General features: G+C 35.8%; 1 protein-coding gene across 1 annotated transcript; it reads left to right on the plus strand.

The window, feature by feature from the left end:
* The first annotated feature begins 468 nt into the window (after window positions 1–468).
* Window positions 469–13,959, plus strand: LOC101254532 (flowering locus K homology domain). Its single transcript, XM_004230026.5, has 7 exons — window positions 469–656; window positions 2,032–2,497; window positions 3,610–3,862; window positions 9,617–9,765; window positions 9,839–10,123; window positions 11,090–11,284; window positions 13,599–13,959. The coding sequence occupies exons 2-7, from the start codon at window positions 2,042–2,044 to the stop codon at window positions 13,773–13,775; spliced, it is 1,515 nt and encodes a 504-aa protein (XP_004230074.1). The 5' UTR covers window positions 469–656; window positions 2,032–2,041; the 3' UTR covers window positions 13,776–13,959.
* Window positions 13,960–14,619: the final 660 nt, after the last annotated feature.

Consider the following 14,619-nt stretch of genomic DNA (forward strand, 5'->3'; position numbering starts at 1 on the left):
ACGGGATGCAAGAGGCAGACTACCGTTTAGTATTTCTTGGCGCTTTTAACGAAAGAGTTCGTTAATAATTATCACATAGATAAACAAGCGACAAAAATAGGCCGGAGACATACAAAGGGGAAGGGGGAGGTACCCCTCCCATGGTCCCCAATATTAAATAAATTTACGAGTCGTGATGCTTTGTAAATTTTGATATTAATCTATTTGCATGATCACCTATAAAAACCTTGTTATAACTTTTTTCTTCACCTAAATAATAAAGTTTGATGGACTACTCATATCATTGTGGACAACAAATCACTAATATATGTATAATTTTCAACTATTTCACCGGATCATTTAATTCATAAGAATGAAGGACAATGTATACAAAAGAGCTAAAGTGAACAATAATATTTTTTATATTAAATATAATTTTTTTAAACTTAAGGAGATAATAAAACACAAGGCCAAAAAGACCAATTAAAAGAAACAAAAAGACAATTTGTATATTTGTGTATATAAGAACATATGGAAATACATAAAGATGATATAATAAAGCAGCTCAAAACCTAAATTTGGTTGAAGCGGAACAAGTACAAGAGTCTTCTCTTCTTCAACAAGTTCTTGTTTTTTCTCTCTGTATCTGAAGTAGCTACTCTCTCACTGTATCCCATGTAAGTAAATCTGTGCAACTCTACATTACACTGCTATACATGTATATTCACAATTAAATTTCTAGGGTTTCTAGGTATCTTGGGTTTCTTCTTTTTTGGTTCCAAAAACCTTGTACTTGTTCATGGATGCACTCATTTCTTTGTTTATAACAATGTCCTGCTTGGTAATTCGAGAGATTGTTGGTTAATTTTGATGGGTCACTGTTTTCTTGAGACGTTTTTGCTTATTTTTTGATGGGTCAATCTTTTCGTGAGATGTTTTTTGCTTTATTTTGGAGGGTCACTGTTTTCTTGAGATGTTTTTGCGTAATTTTTGATGGGTCGCTGTTTTCTTGAGATTTTTTTTTTGCTTAAATTTGTGTGGGTCGCTGTTTTCTTGAGATATTTTTTGCTTAATTTTTGATGGGTCACTGATTTTTTGAGTTGTTTTTTACTTAATTTTTTATGAGTCACTGGTTTCTTGAGATGTTTTTGCTTTCTCTCTAATTGCTATTGCATTATGTGTTAATGTTCTAATTCTCATGTCGACAGTTATGGTTTTGGGAGTTATTGAACTGGTTGGGGTGGTTTAGCTAGGGTTTAAGCCCTTTTTGATTGATATTGGGTTTTTATGGTAGTGATTATAACTCCTTTTCAATTAGTATTTTTTGTGTTAGGTGTTCTAATTCCCATTTTTGCACGGTTTACATTCGGTAATATTTGAACTAGCTCGTTTCTCTGGTCTACATGTATGAAATTTGTGATTGGGTTTTGTTGTGTCAATGTTGAAGTTCTATGTGGTTTAATTACTGCTGCATTATGAATAATGTTTTTTTTTAATTGTCATTTATGCTCAGTTCTATTTTATGGTATTGCTGAAACTGGGTCATGGTGCTCGTCTTTTTGTACTAGTTTTCTGATGGTTTTATCCTGTACTCTAAGGGGGGGTCATTTGGTACGAGGGTAAGGATTTATTTCGTCCCGCGTTTGGTTAGGTATTTTTTCCAAGACAGTCCTTATTTGCTCTCACCCTGGTGAACTATGGAATTTTTTTTATAGTAAGCACAATGCTTTCTGGTTGAGGAACCATTTTTCCTTCCTTAGTTGAAAAATGAATTCCTAGTTAAGTAGTTGCTGCTTAAAATGAAGTCCTATTTTTTGCTACTATTGTATTAAGAAGTTGCCTTTTATGAGCTTTTTTGGGTGGCAATGGTCAGCATAAGTAAGATTAGTATTAGTTTTGCTGCTGCTGACTATAATTGTTAAGTAATGAACTTATCTAGAAAAAAGATTGTTGAGTAATGAACTTTTTAATTTTTAATGTGGAACCTTTCTTTGTATACGTGTGGACTCACTCCTTGATAATATTATCGTTCTATCTATATATATTTTGCAGTAAAGAGATCATGGAGGAACTTGATCTTATCAAACAAGAGACTACGGATGAACTTGATGAAAGCCTTAATCAACATGAGAATGAGGTAGTACCTGAGGACTTACTCCTTGAGGTGAAAGAAGAACCATCACTCCTTGAGGTGAACCAAGACCAAGACCAAGACCAAGACCAAGAGGAAGAGCAAGAGCAAGATCAAGAGCAAGAGCAAGAGCAAGAGCAAGATCAAGATCAAGAACAGGAACAAGTGCAGGAACAAGAACAAGAACAAGAAGGTGTTGCTGTTACTGGAGGTGGTGGTGAAAGGTGGCCAGGGTGGCCTGGAGAAAGTGTATTTCGTATCTTGGTCCCTTCACAAAAAGTAGGTGGCCTTATTGGACGCAAAGGAGAGTACATCAAAAAGATTGTTGAAGAATCAAAAGCTCGTATTAAGGTTCTCGATGGTCCTCCAGGGATTACTGAGAGAGCAGTAAGTCCCACCTATTTTACATATTCTTGTAGACAAGATACCTCTCAAAATCCACTGCGTTTTCTTCTGTGACTTTTGTTGCCTTGCTTATAATCCATGTTTTTCCTTTTCAACATTAAAAAACTTGGTATTGTTCCCCACCACCAATTTTTTTTTTTAAAAATAGAATGGGAAAATACACTTCCAGAACAGATAAAAGGACTGGTTCAAAGGGTTCTGAAAAGTTTCCTCCTGCTGTTATTTGTCTTCCTTCCCATTTTGTTCTCTTCCTCTCTTGTCGTTGTCAAGGTATGATACTTCCTGGTGAAATAACTTTGGATGGATGTGAACCTGTCGAACTAATATTTCCATATCAATACTGCTTGTGTAGTTGGTCACAGTGTAAGTATCTATAAGTTGAGTTGTAAAATAGGCGACTGCTATTGGTTGAGAGTGAAATGGGGACATTTAGTAGTTGATGGGAAGTGAAGCAAGAAGGTTGTAATGTCTGTTTCAACAAATCACTAGGATGTAGGTATTGAGATTGCTGCCATGTGGCTATCCTTCAGTAGCAATTAACACTGAATTTGTGGTGATGAGCCAGCTTTGAAATTGAATGTTGATAAAGAACCAAAGACTGACAGGTTTAACATTCTCTGGAATGTTTGGCTCACATATGGAAGTGCATTTTGTAATCTTAGTCACAATTACCAAGAATAATAAATAAAAAGCTTGATTATCTGAAAAGGGAAACAATCTGGGATGACCCAACATAGAAGTAAGGCAGATGATTTGGCACATGAATATTCAACATAAAAGCACATCATCTAGACCCAAAGGCCTCCATGATGGACTAGTGGACCCTAACATGTTCTTTAAAACACTTTTTTAACTATGTGCATCTTCTATCGACAAGGATTTAATATTAGTCTTTTACCTTTCTTAGAGTATGGTCTGTACTAATGAAAAGAGAACATACTTTATATGGATGTATATATATCAGTAATGGAAGAGAATACTCATTCTTCAAATTCATAATGCGGAAGCTTGTATTGCTGCAGTTAAGTTTTAAAAAAATTTAATCTAGGTATGGTTAAATTATTTATTAATTGGTATTGTGGTTTATGCTGAAGGTAATGATATCTGCCAGGGAGGAGCCTGAATCCTCTCATCCACCTGCTATAGATGGTCTTCTGAGGGTCCATAGACGTGTTGTGGATGGGCTGGAGAATGATTCTTCTCATCCTCCTCCAGCTGTAGCTGGAAAGGTCTCGACAAAGCTGCTTGTGCCAGCTTCACAGGCTGGAAGTCTTATTGGAAAACAAGGGACAACCGTCAAGTCCATTCAAGAAGCATCCAGTTGTATTGTTAGAGTTCTTGGAACAGGTTCTTCCCTTTCCTTTTTAGATATCTCTGTTATTTAACTTAGTAACAAGGATTTTACCATTCCAGCCCATGTACGAGGGACATTTCTTCCGCCTTTTATTTCTTCTTTTTTGTTCCAGACTCTGATATCAATTAGTCATTTTCAACAGGTGATCCGAGCTTTGATTATTGACTATTACTCCCTTGATTTCCTTGATAATTATGTGTGTTGAGTGTGCTTCTTTGTGTAAACAGAAGTTACTTTAGTATTTCATATAATAAGGGAATCAAACCGGTCAGTGTTTTAAAAGGCAGGGCGTGAGGTGAGGTGTTTTACTTAGTGAAGGGCGTGCGTAAGCCTCGAGACGTGGGGCGTAGACCCTATGGATCTTTAAAATTTTAATTTATGTCATAGTATAATAATAAAATAACACAATTGTAAAAATAAATCAAATGTTTGAAATAATTACAAATATGATTAAATATACTAATGGAAATAAAAGTTCTAACATGATTATAAGTAAAAATAATCTAATAGTGTAACTTTTTAATAATAAAAGAATCATTATTTCTCAAAAATATTCTTTTATCATACTATACGATTTACCCTCCTAAAAGAAAATAATTAATAGCCTTTCTATTATTATAATAAAAACATCACTCCATCATGAATAAAAATAAAATTACTTTCAAATAGCTAAATAAAATATAATAATTTTGAGACATGAGACAAAATCATGAAGACCAATGATGAGTGAAAAAAGTAAAATTTCGCGATGTATTTATGAAAGAAATGTTAAGTAATATATAATTACTTTCACAGTCTTACAATATATGAGAGATGCGGTACGAAAACTTGTTATTTTAGTTATTCTCAATCTTCTTTATCTCTATAGATTAAAAATTGTTATGTATCTTTCAATTATTCATAAATTATGAGGGTCAACAATCTTAACTAAAGATGTAAAACATAATTTGTGCAAGATATGATAGGTGAGCCTCGAGCGTTGAGCGTGCTTAGGGCATTGGGGCGTAAGCCTTACAGAACTAAGTCCCACACTTGAGTATCGAGGTGTTTAGCTAAAGCCGCGCCCTAGGGCGAGCCCCGAGGCGAGTCCCAACAGAGTTCTTTTAAACCACTGAACCAGTAATCATTTAAGGATGAAATAATAACAGTTTGAAGTATTTATTCAAAACAATAATAGCAAGAGTTTGAAGTTCTATTGATACTAGTGTTTCAAACATCTAAAGAAGAGAACTAAATGGTTAGAAGGGTGTTCTCCAAACTTTCCGTTGATGAATTTGTATCAAATCTTTTTCTTTCCAGAAGAATTTTTTTAAAAAATATTATCAATTTCATTCTACTAGAAATAGCATGTTTAATACGTCGTAGTTTGTTACACTTGAATGGAATCAGGCTTATACAAGTTGCTCTCATGTAAATTGTAAATGTCGCATCCAGATGCTGTGTGTCCTGTATTAAGTAGTAAACCAAGAGCAGAAGTTTAGGAGTTCTTTTGGTCAAAGTTAGAATCTGCTATTATTAATTGAGCTGATTTGATCCAAACTAATTGGGATTGACGATGTTAATTTTTTTTGTCGACATACATAAAAGACCCCTTGAAATTGTTTTCAACAACCAGATTGACACCCCAACTAATCCAGTGACCAACCAGACTTCTGGCTGGTCCCTCAAAATTGTGCTTCATATACGCCCAACTGTGGCAGGATTTAAGTGTTAATTACAAATGAGCTAAAAGCAGTTTAAGTGGTCCATAATTTGGCTACACGTATCTGAGTGGGGTTCAAATGAAAATTAAAATAATTCCCGTCCAATAATATTTAATAGATAAATAAAAATTACAATTAAAAAATAAGCATTTTCCATGTTCATCTAACCCATGAATTAACCCCTTCACCATTCTTTGGTCCCCTCCCTTTTCTCTGTTGGTTTCCCCTCCCCTTTTGCTTCTACTCCCTCCGTTCTTGTCGTTTTTTCCCCTCATTTCTTAATCATTTTAATGCCCCCCCCCCCCCCCCCCTCTTAGGTTCTTCTTCCTGTTAGGAATGAAGAAGTTTTGGGTTTAATTTTAGTTTTTATGGGTCAAATATAGGTGCGCTGGCAAAGTAGAAAATCAAAATTTGATTAATTTGTTGTTTAGATTCTTAAACTTTTTTCAAGGTTGAAACTTTTTAGACTCATTAATGGTGAATGGAAATTTGAAGGAGTAAGGAGGAAGATTGTGAAAACATTGGGCCTATATAACTTTAAAAAATATAATTTACAAGGATTCACACACCAAATTTGGGTGAAAGACAAATTTTGCCATGCCAGCCTGAGGGATGCATGAGGCACAACTGTGTCAAGTGGAGGTGTCTATCTGGTCACTGGGGGTCAGTTAAGGCATCTATCTGGTCATTGTGGACAACATAAAGGTTCGTCTATGTATTTCACCTTTTTTTAAATAATGAAGTAGTGCTCTCATTAAAAGGCATCCAGTGGATCCAGAACTTAAATAATAACATTGACTTTTATGTAAAAGTTAAAGTCAACAAATGCTAAAAACTGCAACACGTTATTTACATTTGAACATTTCCCCAAATTATATAAATCTTTTGTATCTATTTAGCTTTATTAAGCTCATTTCATTTATACATCTAAAGATCTATCTTTTAATGCAAAATAGGACTTGACTAAACTAGATTTTTAACTTCCAACTTACTCTTGCATTGACATACATCTGATAAAAATACGGGGGAAAAATAATGTGTTATCTTAATTGAAGGATCAAATAAAGACCATAAATTTGGACAATAGAGTGATTGTCTAAACTAGACTTTTGCAATCTCCATCGGTTTGTAGCCACTTCAAAAGATGGAGTCTTCTTAATAAGACATTGCAAATGAAATACAACGTATACTTCTTTTCGACAAAGAGTTGGTTTGAGATCTGGGTGGAACTCAAGATGAAGATCACCATATACTGAAGAAAAATGCAAGAATTACTAAACAAGAGGCCTTCTTAAGAAAATTTGTTATTTTTATTTATTAAAAAATTATGAGTGTCATTTTTCTTTAAACAAGTTACACATATTACTTATTAGTATATTTATACAAGCACGGACTACACCAAATAGTGTGATCCTATATAATTACAGTGAGTTGTGCAGTCTGATCTCCTATAACCTAGACTCTCATAAGTCATAAGTTATCCTGCTTCTTGAGGGTATTCTTGTTCACACTAAAAATAAAAAAAGGACTGATGAATTCATCTTCAGAGGTTCTTGAGGGTATTCTTGTTCACACTAAAATAAAAAACTAAAAATAAAAAAAGGACTGATGAATTCATCTTCAACCTCTGAATGGAACTGCTAGTGTCCCCAAAACATCTCTGGTTCCTCTCCTTCCAAACTATCCACCGGATGACATCTCTATTTCAGCAAGCTAGACTTCCTGGACTCTCCTGGTGTGGACCACCTGATTCTCTTAGGCTAATGGAAGTCTTCCATAGTTGATCTGTCAAGAAGAGATGATCGATTGTTTGTTTCAGCATCACATAAATTACACCTGTGTAGCATAACTGGATTCCCCTCTTGATGAGATTTTCTTGAGTTAAAATAGCCTCTTTTGCCGGTGGCCATGATACACATGATACTTTGTATGGAATTTTGACTTTCTATATCATCTTCCAAGGACAACATCCAATCTTGTTGTTTGAACAATTGAAATATCTGTATGCTGAATTAATTGATAATCTGCCATGAGCATTTCCATCCACAACATGCTCCCTCATCAGTAGAAAAACCTCTGAATTGTTCAAGAGTTTTGTTGAACTCCATTATCCTATCCACTTAACCTATCATTAAGTAATCTTCTGAAACTAAGACAGCATGCTAGGTTATTCCATACCTTTCTTGATGTTGCTTTCTGCTGCTGGTTCAACATGTACAATTCAGGGTATAATTGCCATCATATCTATAATCTGGTAGGATTGATGTCAAAGAAGAAAAGAGGAACACAAGACTTCAACTCACCTCAATACTTTTCTTTTATATCACTATCTCCGTGTTCATGAAAATTTATATTATGTATTGTACCTATATGCTCTATCTCGAAGGTAGGGGACCTAGGGGTAAGGTCTGCCTACACCTACCCTCTTTAGACCTCAATTTGTGGCATTTGTTGATGTTGTTTGTATTGAGCCTGCAAGTATATGTGTATTTCTAGCTTTGTTTCAGCACCAATCTTGTTCAAAATGATTTTAATTACTGCCTCCATTTCAGTTTGTCTTACTTTAGCCCTTTTAAAAAAAATGCCTCTTCCCTTTTTTTTTTTTAACTTTTCCGTTCGAACTTCCAACATGGAATGTTTAAGACCTCAAGATTAAAGGGAACTTTGACATATCTTTACTCTGAAACCACAAGATTCAAAATTCTTTTCTTCTTTAACTCCGCGCCAACTCAAAACCAGGCAAACAAATTGAAATGGAGTACAATTAAGGCTGGATCTCTGGCAACTTTGAAGATATGAAACAAAGAGGAGCTGTGGGTTTTGGAGGAGAAAAGGTTTCTTATGATATGTTTAAAATTTACAGCTTGTTTGTGAAAGATTAAAAGTGCACCAAATTGCTAAATAATAAAGACTATTGACATACCATGTAAAAGAACAAGGATGATTTTATATCTCCACTCAAAGATATGGGACCATTTGGGCATTCCCTCCTGAATCCAACTTTGGTTATCTAGGAAACACCGTGTACTTGTAAAAAGAGCAAGTATAAAATTCTTCAGGTGGTTGCTTCATAAATCATACACAGCTCTGAAATTCTTTCCTGACAAAAATTTGCCATCATATGGATGTTCTGGAAGATGTAGTTTCAAATATTTTGGTATGCTACTTTACTACAGTATGTTTATCTCCTGACCTTCCCTAACCCTCCAAAACTAATGCTGGAAGACGACAATCAAACCTAAAGATCAGGAAGTGTAGGCATCTCCTTCAGATATGCTTCACCAACATTTTCATGCTTAAATCTTCGCTTCACTTCCTTCCAAATGAAAGAAAGCAAACATTATATATGAAGACATTAGTGAAGCATCCCTGAATGAGTTTGATGCCAAGGGTGTGGTCTTGCTCTGTGGTCATTCTGGTCTAATTTTGGATTTGTAGTCAGGACCTCTTACATCTCATTGCGTGTAGGACTATGTTGTTCCACACTTTGGCTCAAGAGCACGTGCTGATCCTCCTAGCTCAAGGAGGCATCAAATCTTTTTGTACTCTAGGTATGTGCACTGTTTGTATGCATAGGCTTGAGCACACTGAATTAAAATTCACCAAGCTTAGAAGTTTTTTTCAAAACTTGCACTTACTATTGCCAACTGAATTTGGTTTCATACTTCTTTGGAAACCTTAAACCTGAGATTAAACTAAACTTTTCACATATTTGTATCAAGGTTAAAACATGAAAATAATACGTTAGATGAAAGCTCAAACATGCAATAACCTATAAAGTGGAAAAATCACATACCTGTTGTGTATGTTTATTATTTATCCCTAATTTAATACTAGAGGAGTTAAGTACGGTATATTCCCATGGTTAAATTGTTCAGCTGGATTTGGAGATCGTGAGGTCCTTAATTGGTACTATAGCCTCTCTACTTTCGTCATGAACTATTCTTTCAGGACTGTTATGTTCAATTTGCATTTTTAACTGTGACTGAATAACTAGTTCATGTGGTCTTACTCCTTTCTTCTGATGCTTACGTATCATTGCAGAGGACCTTCCCATGTTTGCACTTCAAGATGATAGGATAGTTGAAGTAGTCGGGGAACCTGTTGGTGTACACAAGGCAGTTGAGTTAATTGCTTCTCACCTGAGGAAATTTTTGGTTGATCGTGGCATAATCCCAGTATTTGAGATGCAAGTAAGTCTCCTTTTAGTTAAATATTTTTGGACAGGAGCTTAGCATCTTTTAATGGAACTTCTTTGCTGCTTAGATGCAAATGCCACCAAATCCACCTGCGGAACACATGCCACCTCCCCAAACTTGGGGTCCTCCTCCCCAAGCTTTCCCACAAAGTGCTGCTGGAGGTCCGGGATATGGTAATAGTCCTCATTTCATGCCACCGTCCAGACAACATGATAATTATTACCCACCAGCTGACATGCCACCTCCTATGGAAAAACAACCTCATCAAGGCATTTCTGCATATGGAAGAGAAGCTCCAATGTCAATGCATTCATCATCCAACAACCCAGCAGCACCTTCTCTTATTACTCAGGTATGCTCTCTTACTATAAAATAAAGAACACTGTTTTGGTATTTAAAGAGAAATAAGCTGGGACTTTTTGGTAATGGACTTGGTTAAATTTTTACTGGTTCTACATGAGGAAAACAATTCAGCAGTTCTTTTAATCTCCCCTTTGTCTCTCTATACCAACTTTCTGTCATGTGCTAAGAGACGGATGGGGATTACCCAAAGGGGGGGGGGGGTTCTAAAACGTTATGCATTTCAGTAACAGGTATGAAATGCTTAAATGGTAGGGCAAACCTTTTTGGGATTTTATTCCCAGGTAATTCTGCTAACCATGACTTAGTGGGGCAGGTCCTAAATTTCTTGAGGAATACTCACTGACAGGTTTTTGGAGTTTGAGGATCAAGATATCTGATTTTGTATGATATCGGAGTTCGGACATGAATCTATTAATTTTGTGATAAGAAATTTTGCATTGTTGGAATTATGTTAAGTGTGATCACAATATTATATAGTTAAGATTGTTCGAAATTTTTTGAAAAATTTACAGTTGGGAGAATATATTTACCTATTAATATTTTTTTTATTAATATTAACTATGAGATCTATTATCTCCTTTTTCTTGTGCTCTAATATGTAATCTTTTAGTTGCAAATATTCTTTGTATTTTTTCCATGAAGACTGCTCAATTAGTTACTTGATTTTCTAGGCTTATTTTTTGCCTGCTCTTGTATTCCCTGTTTCTTGTTTCTCTCAGCTTCTGTTGCGACTGACCTTGCTTTACACTAATACCTTATTAAATTGTATACTTATCTGAGAATTAAGAAGTCGCTCTTTTGAAATACCTTCAGCTCGCTAGATTTTTGGCAATTTTAATGCCAGACATCCTAAGTAAACCTGATATGGTTTTGATGAGGTGCTAGTAAACAAAAATGGGAAGTAGAAAGATATTCCTGTGCTGATTTGTGTTATTTGAGTGGCATAATTTTGCAGATTACACAGCAGATGCAGATCCCACTGGCCTTCGCTGATGCTGTGATTGGAACAAATGGTGCAAGCATAAGCTACATCCGACGGGTTAGTGGTGCTACTGTTACCATACAGGAAACAAAGGGCGTTCCTGGGGAGATGACTGTTGAGATCAATGGAACTGCTTCTCAAGTCCAAACAGCACAACAATTGATACAGGTAAAATTCTTGCTTGGCTTTTTAATCAATCATTAATATTTTCTGATTCATCTTTTGCATTTTTTACTTCTAATTCTATTGAAAAGCTCAGCTTCTACCCTCAATACCAAACATTGTTTACGTTATCCTTCTCCACTAAGTTTTCGCAATAATAGCTTTGGCCAGAACCACCTCACTCGGAAAGCGATGTTAATGATTTGATTTCCAAAGCAAGTTAAGCACCCCATGTGGCGACAAGAAATGTAAAACAAGTTATCTGATTATACATTATTTTTTCGGGTCACTTATCAGATAAAATGGTTGAGAATAGTCATTTGAATCGAGAAAGTAGGCTGATAGAGTTTTATAGTTGTATGAAGTGTTAGAAAAATGAGTTTTTTGTGAGTATTTATTTTTGGGCCGGAAGGCTCCAGAGAAAATGTAAAGGAGATGAGCAAAATTTGTGCCTTACTCGTGCTTTGTTTTTAAAGATTATTAGCCTTGCTGCAAAGGCAAGTCAATCCAGTTACCCCGATGTTTGGTGATGTAGCTTGAGAAGTAACGGAGTGTTCTCTGTGGAATCTTTCTATGAGAAGCTTTTAGTTAAGTAGGAGCATGTTTTCTCATGTAATGCAATATAGATTCCAAAGGTGCGGAGGAAAGTATGGTTTTCCACTTGGTTAGCCACTGGAGGGGTGATTTCGACACTAGAAAATTAGGAAGTGGAAGGTTGTTTGCATCAGTTGGTGTTATATGTCTAAGGAGATGGGTGAAGACGTGGATCATCTTCTTCCCCACTGCGGGTTAACCATGAGGTTATGTTGGGTTATTTGGTGGTTTGACACTCCATGGGCTATATGCTGAAACTGTGGAAGAGTTGATCTCCAGATGTAAAATGGGAGGAGAACACAGGCCTGGAATGTGGTTCCATTTGTTTTAATGTTTGTTTTGAGAGAGATGAGAGATCTTTTGTAGGAGTAGAGTCAAGTTACTCTCAGTTGAGGAGTAGTCTCCATTCCCCTGGTTTTCTTTACCTTGTTTTATAGGTGATTGGGTGGAGTTTGCGGAGAATCGTTTCCTTTGTAGATTATTTATCCTTGTATACGGCCATTTTGGCTATGTTTATGAATGAGAGTACTTTACTTTATTTTTTTTTATATAAAAAAAAAATCGCAGTTAGAGGATATATGGGAGATTTAGCAATCAAAGGGGTAGATAGACAACTAGACAAGTGACTACCCAGAAAGGAGGTAGTATTACACTTGGTTTGTTGTTGTTGAAGGTAGAGAGGCAAATTATCCACACTAGTCATGGGAAGGGCAAAATATAGCTTTGATATGGTGTCAAATCAATTTGTGCCACCATGAAAAGGCTAAATATATCATGTTTGGATTTATTGAGATTGATGAAGGTAGGAGAGATGATACTCATCTACAATGGGCAAGAATATGTTGAAGATGGTAAATTAAATTTTATTTGGTGACAATTCAGATGATGTGGATTCCAAAACCCAGTTTGGTGAGTCGATAAGGTCGATCGTCAATTTTTTAAGGTACTTGTGTTGGTTTGCCACGTGTTGGAAGAAGACCATAATATCTGATGACCTGTTGGTATTTGAGCAAATTCCGAGCTCGTGGAAGCCCTTACATTTTCTTCAAATGCTAAATATTATAGATGACAACAAAAACAGCACTAAGTTCTGTGGCACACTTTCACTATCCTATTCATTCCTTTTTACACCAAAAAAGATATCTGTAAACTCTCTTAAGATGCTTAGATAGGCCTTCTCTGCTACTACAAAACAGTAGTTCTGCCTCAGATCTTGGTATTTGCCCATATGATAACCAAAAAGATTTAAGAAAAATCTTCCACACATGTGAAGTGTATCTCGGTGTTGGAATAAATGATTGGTAGTTTCTGCTTCATCGCACCTATAGCATCTGTTGACTATTTGAAATCCCCTTTGTAAATGGTTATCATGTGTTTAACAAGTTTCCCTAAACATACACCTTCATCGGGCCCAGTGGTAGCTGATTTGCCTCTCGAATAAGCAGATTGGATCCCAACTAATTTGACATTAACTATTAAGGGCATCTCCAAATCTATCCTTTATTTTGCTCTACAAGTATAGAGGTTTCTATTTTTTCAGACAACCAACTCTATAATTCAAGAGTAGAGGGGGAAATAGAGATGGGTTGGAAAGGACATTCTCTATTTTTCTCTCCAAATCTTAAGGGGTAGTAGAGGGGGGAATAGAGATGGGTATCGTTTATGTTTAGCGGATTATTATGCTTGCTTGTCGTGTCCTATGTTGAACTTCATTTGTGTGTTGCAGAATTTCATGGCAGATGCAGGGGCACCTCAGCCACAGACAGGTCCACCAGCTGACCAAGGCTACAACCCTTATGGAGCTCCTCCTCCTTCTATGTATTCATCTGCCCCTTCAAATGCAGGCGTTCCGGGGCAATCTGGGGGCTATGGTTCGATGTATGGCAACAATTATGGCTATTGAACTGGATCTGTCTGCATTTAATTTGGCGAAACAAAACTAATAATCCTTTGGCGAGGGTGTTTTGTATTTTGTGTTGTACTCTTCAGTTAGGCCTAGTGACATGGAATTCCTATAGATAGTGTGATGTATGCATTAGGCTCGTTTACAATCTTCAATCTACAAAAATGCTGTCCTGTTTCCTCTCTGTCTGCACCTTTCCATAATCTCTTTAACTATTTCATATTAGCTGGGTAATTTCTGTTTAGTGAAAGTTGTTGATTCACTTGGACTTCGACCTATTTGACTCTCAAACCCTAATCATTTAGGTGGTGTTAGAATCTAAGATGAAGTTCCTCCATGGAATCAAGGATATGATTTGATTTCTGGGTAAAAATAAGACGTTAAATATCCAAAATCAATTGCTCTTTCGATATTTGTTCATTTCAATGTCAACAATATTTTAGCTCCCACTCTATATTTTGAAAGGAAGTGCGTTTACATAATGAGATAATTACGACTCTTAATACTACATTGGATTCGGATTAAGAAGGGGATTATTAATTTGTGTTGATTTTCATGAAAAAACTACCTACCTACGAACTATTATAAATTTACAGTTCATTAGGGATAAAGTATAAACCCACTCGGGAGATGCGAAAAATAAAAGTAAAAACTTTTGGGTAGTAGTTTATAGATACAAAAAATACTCTTTTTGCACTTGTTTTTTTTTTTAAAAAAAAAGAAAAAGGTGAAAGACTGGTCCAAAAACTAAACGAAGAGAAGCTTAAAGAAACCGAGTGTTCCCAATGGAACTCAATCCTAGGACGCGAGAGTCAATTTACCACTGCATTAGAACTTGTTTCTT

The sequence above is a fragment of the Solanum lycopersicum genome, chromosome 1 (assembly GCF_036512215.1).
Source record: "Solanum lycopersicum chromosome 1, SLM_r2.1".
Classification (NCBI taxonomy): domain Eukaryota; kingdom Viridiplantae; phylum Streptophyta; class Magnoliopsida; order Solanales; family Solanaceae; genus Solanum; species Solanum lycopersicum.